The 23656-nt window shown below is 46.6% G+C and overlaps 1 protein-coding gene across 2 annotated transcripts in view; it reads right to left on the minus strand.

The window, feature by feature from the left end:
* Window positions 1-23656, minus strand: part of hecw1a (HECT, C2 and WW domain containing E3 ubiquitin protein ligase 1a) — a 79138-nt gene that overhangs the window by 10148 nt on the left and 45334 nt on the right. The window contains exons 10-24 of one of the 2 annotated variants that reach the window (XM_021562698.3): window positions 22117-23622; window positions 16690-16776; window positions 13646-13799; window positions 12191-12300; window positions 11828-11949; window positions 9525-9710; window positions 9048-9182; window positions 8780-8894; window positions 7251-7347; window positions 6898-6981; window positions 6202-6308; window positions 2116-2230; window positions 1651-1764; window positions 1386-1538; window positions 26-124 (exon numbers count right to left, since the gene is read on the minus strand). In XM_021562698.3, the coding sequence (XP_021418373.2) occupies window positions 26-124; window positions 1386-1538; window positions 1651-1764; window positions 2116-2230; window positions 6202-6308; window positions 6898-6981; window positions 7251-7347; window positions 8780-8894; window positions 9048-9182; window positions 9525-9710; window positions 11828-11949; window positions 12191-12300; window positions 13646-13799; window positions 16690-16776; window positions 22117-23622 (3184 nt within the window). The remainder of the gene's footprint in view (window positions 1-25; window positions 125-1385; window positions 1539-1650; window positions 1765-2115; window positions 2231-6201; window positions 6309-6897; window positions 6982-7250; window positions 7348-8779; window positions 8895-9047; window positions 9183-9524; window positions 9711-11827; window positions 11950-12190; window positions 12301-13645; window positions 13800-16689; window positions 16777-22116; window positions 23623-23656) is intronic. The other variant, XM_021562699.3, reaches the window with a different exon arrangement.

Below are 23656 nucleotides of genomic sequence, written 5' to 3' on the forward strand. Positions count from 1 at the left end.
GCAAAAGGGTGGTCAATGCACTCACAGTCTGAGGAGGGCCTTGTAGAAGGGTCGTGTGAAGAAGGCATCCAGCAGATACTGGTGGATCAGGGCCAGGCCTAGAATACGCCCACTGAAGCGGAACCTAGGAAGGAAAGGAGACGAGGAGAGGAATCCACTTTTAGATTATTGAGAGGCAGACCATGGTCTTGGACAGGACAAGCTGCATAAACCTGTCTTCGTCTTCCAAAGGTAAAAACTGTGGAAAAGCGCTATCAACTGTTCAGGAAAGGGTATATTCTCAAGGAATGAAGGATGTTGTTGGTTAATGGTATAATTGACACCAATTTACTTTCAACTTGTGACTGGTAATTAATGACTCGGCAGAGTGCCATCTGCCAAGCTATAAACTTTACCCTCATTGGTTCAAGTCCAGCGTCCAATGACAGGCTAATTGGAATGCTATGGCAACCATTTTGTGTCCATGAAGTAGTTTAATTTCCGGTGACAATGAACGGAGCTCACAAGGCTGCATTTCCACTAAGAGTAAAACAGGGAATATTACAGGGTGTTGGCTACATTTCACAGCTTATGTTAGTTTCTCCTCTATAGGTTTAGTTTTTCAGTCTATGCTATTACACTAGTCATTTGCCGGAGTACACAAGTAATTTGCGCTGTTGAAAACCAACAATCCTTGTACTATTTCCCCACTGCTTCAGGGTTGACACAGATGGTAAATACATCATACTGGTACATCATACCATGTTTACTAGAGTGTCATCATTATGTTTGTGTCAAGGGGAATATTAAACGATGCTTGGTTTTACATGACTCCCCTAGTCCCACCAATAAAATGCTAACGAGCGATATTAACCCTAGACAATTTGATGACCTACACCAGTTGCACGGTGATCATAAACTCCTTGGTGCTCCTTGGCTAAAGATGCACAGAAACCAACTGTAAAACATCTGGTTTTATTTGTATTTGTATTCATTAATAGACTCTTGGCTAAGCCTCCCTTAAAGAAGAGATTCATATCTCATTGGCTGCATTTACTCAGGCAGCCCAACTCTGATATTTTTCCCAATTATTCTAGGTCTCTCTTTAAGCAGTGTTATGGTGTCTCTCTTGTCATGATGTGTGTTTTGTCCTGTATTTTTAGTTTTAATCCCCCATCCCCACAGGAGGACATTTGCCTTTTGGTAAAACAAATAAGAATTTGTTCTTACCTGACTTGCCTAGTTAAATAAAGGTTAAATTAATCTGATTGGTCAATAACCAATTAGTGGTAAAATATCAGATTTGGGCTGCCTGTGTAAACACAGACAATAGATCACCTGGTTAAATACCTGCATAAAAAAGTAAAAATTACGATAATATGCTCTCTCAGGGTATCAGTCCTCACCATTCCAGATGGTTCTCAACGAAGGCAGACATGGGGCTGATCTGGACGGTGTAAGTGTCGTTGGCTGAGTACTCAAACAGGCCGTAGTAAGGGTTGAATAGCTCTTGGGACAACAGGAAGAAGAACTCCCTGGAGGGGCCGCTGTAGTCCAGCCTAGAGACGGGGGACATGGGGGATGTAGTTTTAAAAATACGGCAATGGGATCAATCCCACATGCACATGCTTCCATGCACATACATGCACACACAAACACAAACACGCTTACCCCTCCTCTCCCAGGAAGGTGATGTAGAGCTTGTTCCTCTGCAGCTCCTTGCGGGAGTAGGCCATCACCTGGTTGAAGGTGCCCTCCAACAGGTGGTCTCTTCTGATGATCAGTCTGGGACAATAATTAAATGATTAGCAAACTACAGTTCCTGTACAGACATGCTTATCTCCTCTCATCACATCATCTTACTGGGTCTTATAGAGCTATTCAGAACATTTAAGATAGAAATTCAGACATAATCCACAATGCTACATGGTAGAGAATCATCTACTGTTTCTATCTCTAGCTGTAGATTCTGCTTGCAACATCTTGCAATTTCCTTGACATATACAGTAATTACCACCAGGGGGTGGGTATCAGCATATACACTCAAGTATGCGTCACACACACACACACACACACACACACACACACACACACACACACACACACACACACACACACAGACACAGAGAGACTTACTTGATCTTCCCTGGCCCCTGGCCATAGCCCTTAGCTTCCAGCTTCCTGTAAAAGTTACGCAGTTTGGCTTCAAAGTCTCTGCGGTATGGAGCCGGAGCTCGGGCCCTCTGTAAGCCTGCCAACACACACAAACACACAAGCACACACACAGAGTGAGCGATAGCCATAATTTACATCTAAGCTAATACAACTGCAATCAATACCTTATACATACATAATTCATGGACTTCAAGGCCCAGTGAAAAACACAGGCACTTATGGGCAGTTGTTAAGAGTTCAAAACCTTCCCCACTAGTGTAGCTGAGCCAATGATCATCCTTGTTGTTGTATTTTTTTGGGGTCACGTTTTGATGCCTGAAGCACTTCCACATCCCTAAGTGACCGTATTCACCATCTAATGCACAGTGTATATCCGACCAGCGGTGGAATATGCTGCCACAGTGTGGCATGCTGGGCTAACCAAGGGACAATCCGATACCATCGAGAGAGGACAGAGAAGAGCAGTTCTTATCATCATTGGCACATTTGTGATCCATCAGTCAACTCATTTTTTGACATGACTTGAAGCTAGCCTGAGTCAGGCCAGCCTCAGTTCAACAGAGCAAGGGAGGAGAAAAGTACTACTCAGATGCATGCACCAATCTGGGCCTACCATCACTTCACACGCACTCGCAGGGAAAGTCTCTTCACAAGATTACATTTTACATTTTTGACCCTTAGCACCGTGTCCTCCCACTTCAACGATCGTCTGTGAGCCTACACCAGACCTGCTCCTCAACTAAAATGGAACTGATCCACTGCAGGACTGAGCGTTTCTGTTGCAGCGCCGTCCCAGCCATGGTCCGCCTGCTGAACAGTTGATTGTATTGCCAATTGTAATATTCAAATTTAAGTTGGGTTCACAATTAAGCATGTTGCTGACATTTGTACAATGTTCTGTTGAAAAAGCAGTCAAAAAAACTTCTCTCTCAACAAAGACCAAAGGGAGAGAAAATGCAGCATCATTCCAATCCAGGTTTGCCTCCCTCCAGCTGTGGCCCTGCTCCCATTCATCCATTAATAGCTCCTCTGCTCTCATCAAAAATAATAAGAACCCCTGACACCTCCTCATGGCCTCTTAACGACTCTATCAGCTCATTAACGCTGCATGGCCATGCTCTAATGTAGCACAGCAGGGCCTTTCATGGGGAGTGATGATCGTATTGTGAGGATGCTAGCTGTTAGCTGCTAGCCTAGCACCAAAGATATTAACAACTAACCCAAGATATACTGAACAAAAATAGAAACACAACATGCAACAATTTCATTGATTTTACTGCGTTGCAGTTCATGTAAGGAAATCAGTCCATTGAAATAAATTCATTAGGCCTTAATCTATGGGATTTCACATGGCTGGGCAGGGGTGCAGCCATGGGTGCCCCTGGGAGGACATAGGACCACCTAATGGGGAACCAGGCCCTGCCAATCAGAATGATTTTTTTTCCCCACAAAAGGGCTTTATTACAGAGAGAGATACTCCTCAGTTTCAACAGCTGTCCGGGTGGCTGGTCTCAGACAATCCTGCAGGTAAAGAAGCCGGATGTGGAGGTTCTGGGCTGGTGTGGTTACACGTGGTCTGCGGTTGTGAGACCGGTTGGATGTACTGCCAAATTCTCTAAAACAACTTTGAAGGTGACTTATGGCAGAGAACATAAAATTCTATGGGAACACTTCTGGTGGACATTCCTGTAGTCACCATGCTATTTGCACTCATCCCTTAAAACTTGAGACATCTGTGGCATTATGTTGTGTGACATTTTATTGGCCTTTTATTGTCCCCAGCACAAGTGGCACCTGTGTAATGATCATGCTGTTTAATCAGCTTCTTGATATACCACACCTGTCAGTTGGCAAAGGAGAAACACTCACTAACAGGGATGTAAACAAATGTGTGCACAAACATTTCCGAGAAATAAGATTTTTATGAGGCGTATGGAACATTTCTGGGATCTTGAACATGAAACATGCGAACATTTTTGTTGACGAGTCTACGATACGTAAAACACTAAACAAGAATGGTGTTCATGGGAGGACACCATCGAAGAAGCAATTGCTGTCCAAAAACAAAATGTCTGCACGTCTGAAATTTGTAAAAGTGCACCTGGGTGCAAAATATTCTGTGGACAGATGACACTACAGTTGAGTTGTTTGGAAGGAACACACAACACTATGTGTGGAGAAAAAAAGGCACAGCACACCAACATCAAAACCTCATCCCAACTGTAAAGTATTGTGGAGGGAGCATCATGGTTTGGGGGCTGCTTTGCTGCTGCTATCATCAACGGAAAAATGAATTCCCAAGTTTATTAAGACATTTTGCAGGAGAATGTTAGGCTATATGTCCGCCAATTGAAGCAGAAGTTGGGTGATTCAACAGCACAACGACCCAAAACACAGAAGCTGTCATGTGTGCTCCCTCTCTGGCCTCTAGGTCACCAGGCTGCTCGTTATGGTGCACACCTGTCACCATCATTACGCACACCTGCGCGTCATCAGACTCACCTGAACTCCATCACTTCCCAGATGACCTTCTCTACATTTGTCACTCCCTTTGGTTCCTTCCCCAGGCATCATTGTTTCTGTTTCAGGTTCATGTCTGTGCGTTGTTCGTGTTTTGTTTATTGATTAACCCGATTGAGATGCTGTGGCATGACCTCAAGAGAACAGTTCACACCAGGCATCCCAAGAATATTGCTGAAATTAAACAGTTTTGTATAATGGAATGGTCCAAAATTCCTCCTGACCTTTGTGCAGGTCTGACTACAGAAAACGTTTGGTTGAGGAGGTCAACCAGTTACTAAACCCAAGGGTTCACATACCTTTTCTTTCCTGCACTGTGAATGTTTACATTGTGTGTTCAGTAAAGACATGAAAACCTATAATTGTTTATGTGTTATTAGTTTAAGCAGACTGTGTTTGTCTATTGCTGTGACCTAGATGAAGATCAGATCAAATTTTATGACCAATTTATGCAGAAATCCAGGTATTTCCAAAGAGTTCACATATTTTTTCTTGACACTGTATCTGCACATTTCAAATAAGGAACACTCTCTGTGAAGCGTGTATGTGCAATAATTCAATTCGCCCTTGCACTACTTGTAATATATTTTTTAATTTAGCAAAGCTCCATGTCTACAAAACTTAGTGAACTCTGTTCGAAACAGATTCCAGCTTTGGGAACAGAGAACTGTATTGCGATCTGGCTTTTCTTCGATGAGAAAATCAGCAGAATGTCGGCCCAGTTCCACCTCGCTCCATACTCTCCCACTGCCGGCCACTGGGCTTCCTCTATTGCTCTATGGTGTGATATTTAAGCAATAAGGGCCAAGGGGTTGTGGTCAATATACCATGGCTAAGGGCTGTTCTTATGCATGATGCAAACCGGAGTGCCTAGATACCACAAACCCCCAAGGTGCCTTATTGCTATTATAAAATGGTTACCACGGTAATTAGAGCAGTAAAAATACATGTTTTGTCATACCCGTGGTATACGGTCTGATATACTACGGCAGTCAGCCAATCAGCATTCATGGCTCGGACCACTCAGTTTATAATGGATTCTATTTCACAGTGTAATTATTCATTCATAACTGGCGCTAGGAGCCCACAGTATGGTCTGACTGATATTTCATAGCCAGTGTAATTATGGGTATGTTATCTTTGTAAAGGCCGAGGATAGAATGTTGACACCATCAACCCAATTGCTCATTTAAATCACTCATTGTGGTTTGCATTGAGTGGTGCTTGGGCTTCATAATAGCTACTGCTCAAGAGGTGACTGGTTGTTTCCCTTAATGGGACTAATTCATAAGTGGCACTTGTTATGACTTGATTTCATGTGGTTCTAAGGATCCTGATTGGCTTAGGTCCTTAGTGCAGTCCGAGTGGTTACCCTCACTTAAATAAATGATGCCTATTCAGACATGGTTTGGGTTATTAAGTTAGGAGGGATTGGTGGTGGCCCATGAGGCTAGAGCCCTGTACTTGGTTAGCATACATGAGAGCTGATTGGCTGGTCAGTGAAGTTAAAAGTAAGGGAAGACCCACCTGGGGAGTTTTGTGGCGAGGATCCGGGTGAGCAGCGAGGCGAGAAGCTGTACCCCGGGTGAAAGGAGTGGGGTGGAACATAGGACATGATTTCCTCCTCAAACAAGCTGCAGGGGAGAGAGATTGACAGGGAGGGAGGGAGATAGGGAGAGAGGGAAAGTGAGGAAGGGAAAGTGAGGGAGAGAGAGCGTTAAAGGGATAGTTTACAAATTCGAAATGGTCCAAATGTTATGGACACCTAGAAAGTACAAAGTATCAAGTCTTTATTCCATTCCATTTCGTGAAGGAAATTATCCCTGCATTCTATACAGAAACTGTCTGTCGATCATGTAGATTACAGGGTTTGCTCTCCTCACAAACATGGTAGACAGACTGTAACATATACCAATTCTGTCAGGCTGGGTCTGTGAACTATAAACCAATCAAATTACGGCTGCTGGCTGGTCTGTGGACTATAAACCAATCACATTACGCCTGCTGGCTGCTGGTTTTGGGCATGGATATATAGGCCTAAAGTAATACAGTGTGCCCATGTGAAGGGTGTAATCGGATTGGCTGTGAGACAGACAGTGAATGAGCCGTGGGACAAGATGCTCTGGGTTTACTGTAATCTAGCCAGCGTCAGGCCAGCGGAGCCCCGCAGAACCAGCCAAAACAACCATCTAGTATCAACAACAACAGGGTAAACAAGACTACCTCAGTAGAATGACCAGGTCAGCATCACAAGACAGCTTCTCCACCCCCTGTGAACCTTCCGTCTTGATGTAGTGGATCTTCTCCCTGATTGGTTGACAGAGTGAGGGCAGTCAAACATCCAGCCAAATTGTGACCTTAGAATTCTAAGGTTCTATCGGCAACAAGAGGATTCTGAGACTGGCTTTAAACAAAAACTCACTGTACTGCAGTGAGGTTATTAGTGTACTGCAGTGAGGTTATTACCGAACGTATTTGTTCACAACGTAAACACAAAAAGGTAAAAATACAAACTCATGAAACAATTCATAAAGCAACAATAAGTCTTGCAAAATATATAATATATAGAGGATCACCTTAGTACATGGTTCCTGGCCAGGCTCGGCTGGCGCTCTTGAAGCATCTCAAAGATGTTTGGCTGGCGAAGAAACGCCACTATCTTGTCATTGTAAGCTGTGTTGAGGGGGAGACAGAGGGGCATTTATTGAGATGACTCATGTATTGGAGGCAGCTCTACAGACTGGTCACTAGCTGGTAAAGTCACAAAGTCAGAAAATCTGATTTGAAACTTAACCCTGACCTTAACCCTAGCCTTAACCACACTGCTAACCCTAACCTTAAATGCTGGAAACCTGATCATATTTTTACGATATAGACCATTTTTACTTTGCAGTTGGCCCACGTGAAGTTCTGCCTCCAGGGCAAGATTCATGACAATAAAGGTTAACCTGGACAGAGGGCAGGAAAGTGATGCGCAACACTATCTCTATCTATGATGGTTAAAACAAAGTGACCTTTCTGTCAAATGGCACTCATCAGACAGAGAAACTGGGGAGACAGAAGTCATGATGAAGTTAGCTCTCGTCCAGGGTGTTATATGCAGCTTGCTGATGATGAGGTTCAGAATTAGCAAGCTGCATTTAAGTCCTTGGACCAGTGCAAGAGTATGAGGGATCGTGCTGAGATACTTCCTTTGGGTTATTGCTATTCACACGAATTGTGTTAGTACTCTGTGGTTTCCGGATAACTTCAAAAGATAACAGTAACTTTATAGTGTGGCTAATTATTCAAAATACACCAAACAGATGACAGAGTGCAGGCAAGACGACTGGTCGCACATCTTGTCCTCCATTCGAGAACATGTTCAGAGAAAATGTCACGCTGTCGTTGCTCAACACGTCTGGATAACTTACTGCATGTCTAAGTGAACACAACTACCCCACTGAACCCATTTCCGATGGAAGACGGCTATCCGGTTAAAACCGCCCATCACTCTGTCCTAGTCCTGACATGACTGAGGAGAGGAGAGGCATTCTGTGGCACTCTGGGCTTTGTAATCACAGCGAGCGCTGTGCAGCTCAACCGCACCAGTGGAGACGTTACAGATACGAGGAGGATGAGAAGGAACCATAGACCTACATGAGGGGAATGAGGAGGAATATAAATTCCTACGGCAAGCCAGCGTGTCTTTAAGTGCCACGCCAGCTGTGGTGGCTAGGGCCGTGCCTGTGGCCTGGCTGATTCAGGAACCATTTTCAGGGTAATTTGGACAGAGAGAAAAAGGAGTGTCTCAGGGGACGTGATAGAGTCACACAATCATTGTCCTCAGCAAAGAGACTCTCCGTTGAGACAAGCTGTATGCTTCTGGTTTGGCCCTCACTAGAAACACTTGGGGTGGATCAGTTGGTAGGAGGGTTGGGCTCTTGCATAGATCACCGACACTGAATACCGGTACGCGTGTCGTCAAGACCATTTGGATGAAAGTCTGCTAAATGCCTAAACACAAACAGACAAAATATGTGTGACTATGATTGAGCACGAGGGTCCAAGTTCTGTAAAAGTTACCGCCACAGCCGCACAATATGGACTCTGCTGCAGCACTTACATGGTGCACCTAACGGTGTGGAGTCGGCGTTGTACTGGCTACGTATGGCGGCTACCAGGCTGTTCCCAGGTCTGTGAATCAGGGAAGCTACTCGACTCCGGGACACATCAGACGCCTGGGACAGACACCACAAAGATCATCATCACTGTGATCCTCGTCGTCATAATCTCAATCGTCAGCTCATAGAAGACATTAGATGAGTCTACTATTGACTCCATTGGTAATGACAAATAGACCATTCAATTCCATTCCAAGAGGATTCTCTCACCTCTCCAGCACTGTAGCTGCGCAGTCTCTGCAGGTGCTGCCTGTGGGTCAGATGGTTGGGCAGACGGCCGTTCTGTAAGGGGATCCTGGGGTCAATGAAGGTTGTCGCCCGGCTGTTGTGGTCCACGAAAAACGACTGGAAAGAAGAGGAAAACAAGGTCAAACAGAGATTTACATGAACAGGACTTGAGATGAAGTATCCAGGGGAAACCCACAACCATGGTACCTACAGTTTCATCACATGTCACCATGGCTCAAGTCTCTTTCCACTGTGGCTAGACATTATAGGTGGAATCCTGACTTCAGATAACTCAAGCTTCTTATTGACATCAATTATGGAATCGGGGTACAATCAGAATCTCTGGGAATTCTAAGTTTCATCATTTACCATTTCAGGACTAATCTCCATCGCTCCACACTAACTACAACCTAACTATAAGTGCATAGACGTATGTTGGATAAGTGAGCAGACCTTTACCTTGCCCTGTGGGTCTGTTTTGATCTCCCAGCCTCGGGGCAGCTCTAGTTGTGTGTCGGCAAACTTGTTGAGGAAAATCACCAGGTCTCTGTTGTGCTGGTAGCGCTCAAAGTTGCGGGCGTCCCGCCGTACCTTCAGGATCATGTGCTTCAGACAGGTACTGTTGGTGAATATCCGGTAGGCACCCTGGGATCGCCACACAGAGAACACATTACATTGCAGGACGTGGCGTGGTGTGGTTATACTGTGACATTGGGGAAAAAGACCCAATTTACTGGCTTGCAATGCTACTGAACGCTATTGGAGTCATTGTGCACAGAAGGCGCAACCAACGCTCTCTCCACGCAAACATACCAGGCTTTGTTACATAAACACATATGCTTTTAGACACCCCCCTGAACTGAAATAGAATGTCACAGAATCCGCAAACAAAGTTATCCGATCGAGTGTATTTAGTAGTAATACACATTATTTGACCTTTCCATCTGATCAACTATCTATAAACTCCTTTCAACCCAGGGGAAGAACTTCTCCCTCTCTGCCTCTCTCTGTCAGTTGACAGGTCACGTCCCCACCTCTGTAACGGCTTCCCTTGCTTTGGCAGGAAGTTGCAGCGAGCTTCGACTCCCAACGGTCGATGGATCAATAACCAGACTCTATTAATAGATCGGCCATCGGTATGGAACAACGCCGTGTCGACCCAACCGCAACCGCTGGGCTTAGTTTGATGAGGTCATGACCGTGAGAGGACCGTGAAGTCACTGTTGGTGGTAATAAGCACCGTTTACCAAGGCAACAGCAGGGTTGGAAATAGATCTGAATTGCTCAGGGATATGACCTGTCCTGTCCTGTGCTGTGCTCCGAGGGAAGATGGTGAACGGGTGAACGGGGGAAACTCCACTGAACAAAACTATAAACGTAACCTGTAAAGTGTTGGTCCCATGTTTTACGAGCTGAAATAAAAGATCCCAGAAATTTTCCAAATGCACAAAAAGCTTATTTGTCTCAAATTTGCTGCACAAATTTGTTTACAACACTGTTAGTGAGCATTTCTCCTTAGCCAATGAAATCCATCCACCTGACAGGTGTGGCATATCAAGATGCTGATTAAACGTCATGATCATTACACAGCTGCACCTTGTGCTGGGGACAATAAAAGGACACTCTAAAATGTGCAGTTTTGTCACACAACACAATGCCACAGATGTCTCAATTTTTGAGTGAGCGTACAATTGGCATGCTGACTGCTGGAATGTCCACCAGAGCTGTTGCCAGAGCATTTCATGTTAATTTATCTACCATAATCCGCCTCTAACATTGTTTTAGAGAATTTGGCAGTATGTCCAACCGGACTCACAACCTGTGACGTGTATGACGTTGTGTATGACGTTGTGTGGGTGAGTGGTTTGCTGATGTCAATGTTGTGAACAGAGTTCCCCATGGTGGGGTTATGGTATGGGCTGGCATAAGCTACGGACAATGAAGACAACTGCATTTTATCAATGCCAATTTGAATGCACAGAGATACCGTGAGGAGATCCTGAGGCCCATTATCGTGCCATTCACCTGCAGCCATCACCCCATGTTTCAGTATTATAATTCAGAGCCCCATGTAAGGATCTGTACACAATTCTAAGAAGCTGAAAATGTACTAGTTCTTCTATGGCCTGCATACTCACCAGACATGTCAACCATTGAGCATGTTTGGGATGCTCTGGATCAACATGCACGACAGTGTGTTCCAGTTCCTGCCAATATCCAGAAACTTCGCACAGCCACAGTCATCAACTCTATGCAAAAGAGATGTGTTGCACTGCATTTGGCAAATGGTGGTCACACTAGATACGGACTGGTTTTCTAATCCACGTCACTTCCCTTTTTTTTAAGGGTATCTGTGACCAACAGATGCATATCTGTATTCCCAGTAGTAAAATCCATAGATTACGGCCTAATGAATGTATTTCAATTGACTGATTTACTTATATGAACTGTAACTCAGAATAGGTTCTTGTGATAGGGCAACAAGGTCCGTGTTAACATGTGCTGTGTCATCAGGTACAGTGGTAGGATCAGAGGTGAGACAGAGGTGAACTGTGTATTTCAACAGAGACCAACATACTGTAGGAATCCAGCGCCAAGTGTTTACACACTGTAGCAAAGTTTGATTTATTCAGAAAGGAAATGAATCACTGGTAGGTTATCAAAGTCAAAACAGAGGGTAAATAAAAGTTCAACTGACAGTCAAACATTACATCCAAAGACCTAAACCATCAAAGGACTATTCCTATTTGAACAGCACTTACGTAGTTGGCGTGCAGGACCGTGAAGAACTCAGGGTGGGTGATGAACTTAACGGCGGGGCACTGGAGGAGCAGGGTGATCTTCTGGTTGCTGACAGGGGATGAGGGGCCCTCTCTCCTTGGCTCTGCACACAAAAGTAGGCAATGCTTGTCTAAATATTGAATAATATATGTACAATATGCATGTATTACATTGATCATGTTAATACCATATTAACGCCATGGTGGTCGAGCATGAAGCTTGCAATGGGTCATGGGTCTGATTTGAATGGAGCCACTCATACGAAAAGGTATGCATACACTATTGTAAGCGTCAACTAAATGGCATATTCCATGATGGTTTAGGTAGAGGAGTGAGATACACACCAATGGCCTGTGGTGGAGAGTCTGTTTCCGTTTCCGTGCTGACACTTCTCTCCAACCTCCGTCCACCACACTCATCCTCCGTCGCCATGGTCCTCTGGATGTTCTGGTACCTGGAAAGGAACAGGGAGTGACATCACTGTACGTCAGTGCACCGACGAGGCGCCTTATTGCGTCGAGGCGCTTTCACGGTCAACTCTGTTGACTTGATCTGCTACTGTACACACTCGAGCAGTAAAAGTAGAAATGAATCTATACAGTACTGCAGCTTGGCACCTTTTTGTCACTGATAAACTAAACTGTATACTTTCAAGATGCAACCCAGGTCAAAGACGGCATCCACCATTCTTAAAGCTGTAATCCATAGCAGTGGAACTGCCAGGTCCGTTTGCGATATAACTGGGTCATTTCTCATCTCTTATTCTTCATTTATTGGCCAGTGGGTGTCCCTTGTGGCATAAAATTAGGTCAGTGTGTGGAACCAGAAATGAGTTTATTTCTGAAGGTGTGTGTTCTGAATCTAATGTGGGCAAATCACTCTGGAGCATGAAAGACATGGGGGCCCTCAGCGACTGGGAGCCAAATGACTTCATTGCATCTTTACAGATTTAAATATGTGTGTGTGTGTGTGTGTGTGTGTGTGGGGGGGGGGGGGGGTGATTGTGTTTGTGAGGTATAGAAAAACAGAGAATGAAAAAGCGATTGTCAAATGGGAATTTAGGATGCAAGCCCAGACATGTCCACTAGATGGTAGCACTGCACAAACATAAAAGTAAACTGACGGCTTACCACAGAGGGGATATCGCATGAAAAGTAGTTACAGAGCACAATCCAACTGGTCATCACATCGTATGACTAAGGCAAGGCAGCCTAAGAGATATTCAATCATGCATGATCCATTCGGACCATTTTATGCACTGAAGTAGATCCCCCTCTCTGCTCTCGTCCTCTCATCCCCCCCTTTTCTATCCCCCTTTCTTTATTACACTCCCTGTCTCCTCTCTCCATTCCCCTCATCCCCCCTTCTCCGGTGCTTCAGGATGCCCATGGCCAGGAAGAACGTGTACAAACACTAATCTGTTCCCTGTGCTGTGGGCTTACTAAATAGAACATGAAATGTCTTGGCACTTATTTATTTACCTATTTTAACATTGCAGTTGGGGGAGCGGCCAGTTGTGAGTGAATGTATCGATGTCCTCCATGTGCTTGTGTATGCTGGACTGATGCTTTTCAATGTGCATGATGATGAATGAGCATGTGTACGGTGATGCCAAAGGGAAGGACATTAAAGTTCTATTCCGTTCTATTCTCTCAACCCCAGACAAGACCACGAACCACCCACACAACCCAGAAAGTGAGGCATCACAATATACCCTTCTCCCTCCTCCTCCTCTACCACCCTCTCTCAACCCCCTTCCCTCCTCCTCTCACCTCATCCCCTCTTTCTCCCAACCTCACCTCCTGTTGAGCTGCTCCATCTGCTGGGTGGAGCTGGAGCGCTGGATGCCGTTACACTTGGAGGCGGCGTGCGTGGGCCTCCGCCAGGTGGTGGTGCGGTTCACATGGTCCACGTAGAAGACACGTCCGTGGCTGTCGATGCGCGCCTCCCAGTCTGCACACACACACAGGAAGTACAGCGAGAGGGAGGGGGACACAGAGAGGGAGATGTGATTGTAATACGACACCCAATTAAGAATGACAGAAAAAGAAAGGAGAGGAATTGAAGGGAAAGGAAGTTGAAAGGGGTTTGATTAAGAGACCGAGTAGTAGCAAAAGGGAAAGCTGGAGACAGGAAAGAGGAGTAAGGATGGAATGGGAGGTTTGCTTTGGGAGATGATTGAAGCTGACAAGGGGTTATTGTCTGCTGTGGTCAGCTGGCTTTGGGATCAAAGTAATCTCATGGAGGTCGATATTGTATTAAGCAACTAGCTATATGCTTCCCACCCCACGACATTCAGAAAGGTTGCTAACATCAGACAGGAGTTGGACGCCTAAAGGTGCACGCACAGTACATCCCCTGCATGAATGGACCCTCAGTAAATGGTAAACACATGAGCTTAAGTCATTAACTACGTCCCAAATTGCACCCTATTCCCTATATAGTGCACTACTTTTGACAAGAGTCCTATGGGCCCAGGTAAAAAGTAGTGCACTATATAGGGAATAGGGTTCCATTTGGAATGCAGCCCGTGTCAGCTTTGGCAGTCCCTATAGGAATTACACATACATACTGTACATCCACAGCAACAGAGGACCCTTGCCCACAGATTTACACATTAATAGTGAAGGTGACCGAGAGCCAAAGTGACACTTCACCAGCGTGCCTGATGACACATACTGGCAACCATGAAGTGAAAATACAAGGGATCCTTCCTGACTTCTTAAAAATATGATTGAGATCCTGTGTTTAAAACTTGGAAGTGCTTCTAAATGGCATCTGTTGTTTGTGAGACAGGGCTGATGACTAGCTATGATGCCATTAATGAGGTCTACAGTTGTAGCCAAGGACCAGCACGTAAAGTAATCTCCCAAAACCACTTAAGCTTCCGTCCCAACACATCCATTTAGCCTGCTGTACATCTTTCTCCTTTCTGTCATTCCCTTTCCCTGTCTTTCCTCTCTCTCTTCTTGAAACCTTCAGGGTGTTCCGAAGCTGGGCCTCACCCCGGCCAAATCTCTTTCCCTTCTCCTCCCTCTGTTTAATCATCATCTGTCTCTCTGTAGCAGGGCACGGCAGTGGGCGGGGCACGGCAGTGGGCGGGGCACAGCAGTGGGCGGGGCACAGCAGTGTGTGGGGAATCATGGTGATGGGATTCACTCTGGGATTAGAAACCTGCTGGCTTTCACAACATATGGCACGGAGTGAGGGAGAGAGAGAGAGAGATCATCTCATCTGACACCCACCCACCCAGGAAGTGGATTATAACCCACTAAATGCACAGCAGTACAGCCTGCTAGTCGAAGCAGCAGAAAATATCCTCACCCCAAAATCAAGGCAAAGGTATTGAAATGGAACGTATCGCTCATGAGACGATGTTGCATCAGTTGTATACTACTGTATTCAGACTGGCAGAATCATGGGTAGTATAGTCAGTGCTGTGGCAAGCAGACAGGGAGACAAACAGAGAAACATGCATACAGGATATTATTACTGTGGAGGGAGTTACTTTGAGTCAGCGTGGAGAGATGTGGGTATTATCACTGCACTGCAGAGTAGAGCTGAATATTCAAGCCTATTCGGGGATGTGGATGTGTCTACTTGAGGCTGTAAGGTGCTTACGTTAGATATGAGGGCTTTGGGAGATGCACGATTGAGAGGCAGTTACTGTCAGAGATAGTCTGTAGTTTGGTACTGTTTTGAAGAATGTGTGTGTGTGTGTGTGTGTGTGCGCACATTCACGTGTCCTAAATACTAACACAGTATGTCTGTGAGCTGTGAGCATATAAACAACATCTCCTGATAGAAATATACCTCCTAGCAGCAGCTCTTCTCCATCCCTGCTCTGCTTATTCTAATGAGCTGGAATAGAGCCCCTCTTGGTGCAGCAGCACTATATTTGTGGCTGTCAGATCTCTCCCCGGTAACTCTCCACTGATTTGGTTTTTGGAGGCTATTTTTAGCCATTTCATAGTAAAAACCAAAGCTCAGCAGGGCTTCTGCTGGTGTGACATTGCACCAAATTCCAATATCAACACAGAGAAAGACCAACCGAAAAACAGGATGAATTCTCTGCTCACAGGGGAAGAGAAACTTGAGTAAACAAAATAAAAAATGAAAAGCAATGTAAAAAGAAAGAGTGAAATATTTCATCGTATTTTTTTCTTTTGTGAATACTTTCCATTTTGCTGCAATTTAACTTACAGAAGAGTTCACAAGGAACCATCTATGTTAGACATTTTCCAGAGCCAGTCACATTAATCTCTTCTCTAGGGTTCATGGAACTTGTAGTCCAACAGACCTTAGTGTGAGGCGAACCCAACAGCCTCCACTAGTATCAGACGCCCTGCTGATATAAATATAGACTGCCTCTCCCGCTCTGCCTCTCTAGGGCCTGTCACTATAGAAACGGTGGTGGCGAGGGCTGTGGTGCCTGATGTGTGAGATGGTTAGATGTACAGCACCCCAGGATGCCACACAGTAGCATATACTGTAGTACCACCTAGAAACCCAATCTGGCAAAACCTTGGACATAAAACACGCCAGGTCTCATGACCTCAGTGGGACCAGGGCGACCAGAAATGACTGTTCTAGATGGTCAAATCACCATGGCGTGAATGGTCGTACAGAAAACATCAAGGATGGATCAATGTACTGATAGACAGAGAGATGGATAGGTACCACCAGAGTGGTGTGTCCCTCGCCATTGGAGAGATGTTAAGAGAAATGGCTACATGCACATCGATGAATGCGACACACATATCCAAGCCCCCGGGCGCGTGCACACACAGACACACGACTCCGGGGTAAGAGTAAGGGTGGTGAATGATGTTGGAAGTCTTACTTGGAGGCAACGGTTCATCAACAGTTGGGTAATGGTGGGTGTCAGGTCGCAAAGCAGGAGGATGACCGCATGGCAAGTAACTATCTCCTATATAGACATGGGAGGAGAAACACAGGGGAAGCTGTGAGCTAACAGAGGTGGGAAATGGAGGTTGGTGAACGTAGACATGTATCCCATATATCAGCTCACATCGGATATATGTCAGGGGATGAGAAATTGGAGGAGAAAATGCAGTTTCAGTGTTATTGAGAGATTTTGTTGCCAGGTTGGAGACCTGCTTTCGCCGAGTTGACCCCAGCTAAATAAATCAGGAGGTAGAAAAGTAAATACCCGTGCAGAATGGATGCCACTGAAACTTAATGATGGCGCATGGTATTTCTAGGGCACTCTACCCAGCCTAGAGGGACCACAAAGTAAACACCACCTTACAGTGCCCAGAGAGAGTGAGCGAAAGAGAGAGAGAGTCAGGGATTGAGATAGAGAGACACATTGTGGGGGTGGTGTGGGCGTGACTTTTTTCAGTTCAGAAAGTGCAGTGTGTGTGGCTGCTACTGTATGGCCCTATAAAGTCTGTTTTATTTCTGATTCCTGATTTATCTCCCTTTGGTTTTTCCAGGTTAAATATTTTACTCTCAAAATCATACACATTTTTTTTTGTAATGTTATTTATTTTTATTTACCCCTTTTTTCTCCCCAATTTAGTGGGGAGAACATTTGGTAGTAACAGTCTTGTCTCATCGCTACAACTCTCGTACGGACTCGGGAGAGGCGAAGGTCGAGAGCCGTGTGTCCTCCGACACGACCCAACCAAGCCGCACTGCTTCTTGAAACAATGCCCGCTTAACCCGGAAGCCAGCCACACCAATGTGTCTGAGGAAACACCGTACACCTGGCAACCGTGTCACTGTGCATGCGCCCGGCCCGCCACAGGAGTCGCTAGAGACCACTGCACCACTTGGAGTCGCTAGAGACCACTGCACCACTTGGAGTCGCTAGAGACCACTGCACCACTTGGAGTCGCTAGAGACCACTGCACCACTTGGAGTCGCTAGAGACCACTGCACCACTTGGAGTCGCTAGAGACCACTGCACCACTAGGGAGGCCTCAAAATCATACGTTTTTAATAGAAAAACAACAACATTTTAGGTTCTAAGTTTACAACTATGTTTAAACCACATCAGGAGAACCTTTAACGGGTTACTCTTTAATGCAAGTGCGCACCAGGAAGAGACCGCTGTTTGGTTAAGCGGTGTTCCTGTAGTGCTCATGTGATTGCAGAGTTTGCTAAATAAATGTCCACTGGATTGCTGCAAATAATCATGTTATCATTTGGCTAGGTAGGCATAGGATACTTTGTAGTTACTATTTAATTGAGAAGGCTTTTGGGAAAGCCTTTCCATCTTTACGAGAAGAAGGTTGTCATTAGCATCATACCGCTAACGGCTACACAAAGTGTCAAATCAAATCAAATTTGTCACATACACATGGTTAGCAGATGTTAATGCGAGTGTATGCTTGTATTAACATCTTGTATTAACTTATTATTATTATTACTATTATGTATTAGCTTGTATTAACATCTGCTAACCATGTGTATGTGACTAAATAAATGCACACAGACAGCTGCATTCTTGCGCCGTTTCAAAAAAACTGCATACAAATACGCATTTTGTTCCTGTCTTATGATTCACTTGGGCAAATGAATGCATTTTATATTACGTTGAAAATATCTAGTTGATTTCATATTAAGTTCACTACATTTTTGAATAGTCTTCAATTCCATTTTAATGTTTTGGATTCCGTGATTCTGTCCTCATTCTCTGCAACGGGGATTCTATAAGGCCCTGATACTGTTCCGTGTGTGTCTAGCTATTGTACTGTGTCTGTGTGTGTGTTATTGCACAGAGTGGGCGCTGCTATTTAGAATGTCAGGTAAATGGCAGCGGAAGCTCCCAGTGCTGTACACTAACAGGAGTGACTGTTAGCGTGGAGAATCAGTAGGGACTGACTTGGTTCTGCTTGGCCGGGTTAGTACAGTAGTGACTGTTAGCGTGGTGGATCAGTGGGGACTGACTTGGTTCTGCTTGGCCGGGTTAGTACAGTAGTGACTGTGAGCGTGGTGGATCAGTAGGGACTGACTTGGTTCTGCTTGGCCGGGTTAGTACAGTAGTGACTGTGAGCGTGGTGGATCAGTAGGGACTGACTTGGTTCTGCTTGGCCGGGTTAGTACAGTAGTGACTGTGAGCGTGGTGGATCAGTGGGGACTGACTTGGTTCTGCTTGGCCGGGTTAGTACAGTAGTGACTGTTAGCGTGGTGGATCAGTGGGGACTGACTTGGTTCTGCTTGGCCGGGTTAGTACAGTAGTGACTGTGAGCGTGGTGGATCAGTGGGGACTGACTTGGTTCTGCTTGGCCGGGTTAGTACAGTAGTGACTGTGAGCGTGGTGGATCAGTAGGGACTGACTTGGTTCTGCTTGGCCGGGTTAGTACAGTAGTGACTGTGAGCGTGGTGGATCAGTAGGGACTGACTTGGTTCTGCTTGGCCGAGTTAGTACAGTAGTGACTGTGAGCATGGTGGATCAGTGGGGACTGACTTGGTTCTGCTTGGCCGAGTTAGTACAGTAGTGACTGTTAGCGTGGTGGATCAGTGGGGACTGACTTGGTTCTGCTTGGCCGGGTTAGTACAGTAGTGACTGTGAGCGTGGTGGATCAGTGGGGACTGACTTGGTTCTGCTTGGCCGGGTTAGTACAGTAGTGACTGTGAGCGTGGTGGATCAGTGGGGACTGACTTGGTTCTGCTTGGCCGGGTTTGTACTGAGTACATTGTAGCTGCAGGTACCTGCACGCCTTCCACCCACCCACCCCTTCTCTCAGTATTCAGCAGGGTGTGTGGTGAGCGTACTGTGTGTCTGTGTTTGTGTAGGATTTATCTCCCACCGTATAGTATCTCCGTCCATAAAGAGGTACTGTACTGTCAGCCCTCAGAGAGAGGGAGAGCAGAGAAAACGTCAAACAACCGCCAAGACAAATTACAGATATAAAACCGCCACATGCCCCCCCAACATTACCCATTTTCTCCAACAATGATAACAATAGTCAGTTACCTAGGTGACAGAAGTTCTGAACATTTTTCATTAGCAATTCTAATTAAGGAAGAATGACTTTGAAGTGTACGTGAGATGAAAGGAGAAAGGTATAAAACGCAGGCAGGAGTCTCGCTGTGTGCTGATCGAGCCATTAAATGGGGCCTTCATTTTTTAGCTCTGATTTGTGACCTACATTGCGTATCGTGTCTAATGAGAGTCAACGTGTAAAAAACAGGACCCTTATAGTAAAGCTTTGGAGAACACAGGAGTTCAAGTTGAAAGAAGACCATGCGTTTTCAGTGTATACCCTAAAAACAGCCAACAGACATAACGACCCCTTGAAGGTATGTTGCTCAGCAGCAGCAATGTCACCGTGAACAATGTAAATGAAGCTGATTTGTGGGCTCGCTTGAACAGAACTGTTTCAAATTCAAACGCAATCTGTAACCTGCACTGATTATCTTCCTTGGTCCTTATTCTATCACTATTCCCTCATTTTGTCCTTACTTCAAAACAACCCAGCCTCAAACGGTTGGGCATCCACTTTGTGTAGCAGTGTTTTCACCCAGTAACTGAACCGGTAACTGAACCGGTAACTGAACCGGTAACTTGACCGGTAACTGAACAGGTAACTGAACCAGTAGCTGAACCAGTAACTTGACCGGTAACTGAACAGGTAACTGAACCGGTAACTGAACTGGTAACTGAACCGGTAACTTGACCGGTAGCTGAACCGGTAACTTGACCGGCAACTGAACTGGTAACTGGACCGGTAACTGAACCGGTAACTTGACCGGTAACTTGACCGGTAACTTGACCGGTAACTGAACCGGTGGCTGAACCGGTAACTTGACCGGTAACTGAACCGGTAACTGAACCGGTAACTTGACCGGTAGCTGAACCTGTAACTGGACCGGTAACTTGACCGGTAACTGAACCGGTAACTGAACCAGTAGCTGAATCAGTAACTTGACAAGTAACTTGACCGGTAACTGAACCGGTAGCTGAACCGGTAGCTGAACCGGTAACTTGACCGGTAACTTGACCGATAACTGAACCGGTAACTGAACTGGTAACTTGACCGGTAATTGAACCGGTAACTGAACCAGTAACTTGACCAGTAACTTGACCAGTAACTGAACCAGTAGCTGAACCGGTAACTTGACCGGTAACTTGACCGGTAACTTGACCGGTAACTGAACCGGTAGCTGAACCAGTAACTGAACTAATAACTGAATCAGTAGCAGACCCACTAACTGAACCAGTAACTGACCCAGTAACTGAACCAGTAAATTAACCAGTAACTTAACCAGTAGCTGAACTAATAACTGAACCAGTAACTGAACCAGTAGCTGAACTAATAACTCAACCAGTAGCTGGACCACCATTTCAGTCAAAGCCAAATCAAAAACAGACATAGAAACAAAGAACATAGATGACAAAACAACATGGCAGCAGCAAAGCAGCTTATGACCAAAAACAAAAGCCTGGTGCCATATGGCAGCCAGGAACCTAAACCCAATGCCAAAGCGCTACCATGAGTTTGACCGCATTGTTTGTGTGACCTAACCACCCCATGCTGACCCCTCTCCTCTGAGGCCACCGTCACCTTTGACCTGTCCGGCAGGCCTGATGTGATGTATGTGTGTGGGGAAGACACACACACAAGGGTCATCACAACAGACACAAAGACTGTTGTGAAATTGGGGGTAAAACGCACAACAGCGGGGGTATGTGTTTCCCATTGCCTCCTTTCTCGACCCACGGTGCACTGCCCTTTTAAAGGGCAAAACAATGATAATCACAATCATGGGTGATGGTTCGGTTGGCCATTCACTCGATTCACGGCAGTGGGGGGTTGGGGGGAAGATTATTACAGCGACACTGACAGTGCTCATGCACCTGAATGTGGGGGAAGAAACAACAGGGCTCCCTGTGCAAGACACTAATGGGCAGCCAGGCCTGTCACAGCGTAGGCTATGGACTCGATAACAGACCTATCCTGTGCTCTCTCTATCAATAGACTATGGTGAGGTGAGGAGGAGGCCTTGTTTCTTAAAATAAGGTTCTGTGTATAGTAAGCTATAATTATTGTGGTGGGCTGCGATGCTGTGCAGTTGTTGTACAGTGTAATCATCACAAGGCAAGAATGTAGAGTAGTCATGCAAAAATAGAAATGGCACCTTTTGAATGGAGAGGTTAAGAGTGTTGTTTTCATTTGTTATTCTGGGTATGTTTTTATCACGTTTGCTAAGGTTGACCTGGTCTCAGGATCTGAACAGGGTAAATACACATTTACCAGGTGTATCAGTTAGCAAGTGACTATGAAGAGCATCTCACCTCCTACTGTCCTATCGCTAGGCCCGGCCACCGGCGACTCCCCATTCTCCCCTCTCGTCCCCTCCTCCGTCTCCTGCCTCCATTCTGCTGTCGTCCCATCGCCGCCAGGCTCCCTGGTGTCGGGGCTCTGGATGGAGTCAGGCACCGACTCAAAGGCGCTGTTCTCCTCCTCTTCCTCCTCTTCGTCCTGCGAGGAGAAGACGGTGCTCTCTGAGAGGCGTGTGCTGTCCACCGACGACAGCCGTGTGTGGCTGCAGGGGCGGTTGCGCCCCTCGTAGCCAGAGTTGCTGTAGCAGGAAGTGCTGTAACAACTGGTGCTATAACAAGACGTGCTGTAGCAGGAGTTGTCGCACAACTCACACTCGCTCCCCCTCACTCCCCGACCGCTTCCGCCCCCTTCCGCCTCTTCGTTCTCCAGGCGTGGGTGCAGCGTCCTCCCTCCCCTCTCCCCTCCATCCAGGAGCTGGTTGAGTTCTGACAGGCGCTCGATGGACAGACTGCGGGGGAGGGTCCTACTACGACAGCAGGGGGCTGTGCACTCACGCACCTGGGAGGGGGACGCCAGGGATTGGGACGCGTCTCCTTCCTCCTCCTCCTCCTCCCCTTCCCCTTCCTCCCCGTCCTTGGAGGTGGGTTTGATGGTCGGCTCCTCGGTAGAAGACCCTCCCTCCTCCTCCCCCTCTTCCTCCTCCCCGCTGCCCTGCCGTTGGTGTGCTGAAGGCAGGCTGTGGAGGAGGTGGTGGATGCGGATGTAGTGGGTGCGTGGTGTCTCGGGGTCGCCACACGATGAGGCGATCACTGTCTCCAGCTCCGAGACGGGCAGCGAGCAGGGCCTGTTCTTGCGCCGCAGGGCGCTCCGCATTGGAGGGGAGGCGCGGGCTGGGCAGCAACAGTCAACCCTCCTCGGTTTGGCTTCCACCACCACCTGCTGTCCCTCCTCCTCCACTACCTCCACTACCTCCTCAGCCGGCACAGGCCCCGTGGCTCCTTCCAACGGCTCCTCCATAGCAGTGGTAGGTTCCTCACTGTCCAACTCCATCTCCATACCCTCAGGTTTAGGCTGCACCTGGGCCTCCCCCTCCTCAGACAGGGCTTGAGCCTCCTGGGCTCCAGTCTCCTCCTCCTCTCTCTCCTCCACCAATTGTTCAGCTGAAACCTGCTCTTCTATCCCAGTCTGTGGCTCTGAAGAAGATACCTGCACCTCCCTAACTGTACTCTCCTCCATCTCAACCAGGGTGACCTGCTCCTCCACACCCTCCTCCTCCATGACATCGTCCCCAGGATGGGCCTCCTCTGTGAGGGAGACGTAAGCGAGAGTGGTGGAGGGCTCCGGGTCCTCCAAGTCTGGGGCTCCATCCAGGGGGAGTTCGGGTGTGTCGGGCCCCATGCTCAATGTGTCTTCGACAGGGATCTCTGCTGGGGCGACTGGGTCTACCTGGTTTACCTCCAACTGCTCAGGGTCAGGGACCACAGGGCACTCCATGACGAGGGAGATGTCCTCGTCATCTGAAATTAGAGAGAACAGTAAGTCACCTTACTG

Source organism: Oncorhynchus mykiss, chromosome 15 (genome assembly GCF_057628025.1).
Source record: "Oncorhynchus mykiss isolate SJ-2025 chromosome 15, ASM5762802v1, whole genome shotgun sequence".
Classification (NCBI taxonomy): Eukaryota; Metazoa; Chordata; class Actinopteri; order Salmoniformes; family Salmonidae; genus Oncorhynchus; species Oncorhynchus mykiss.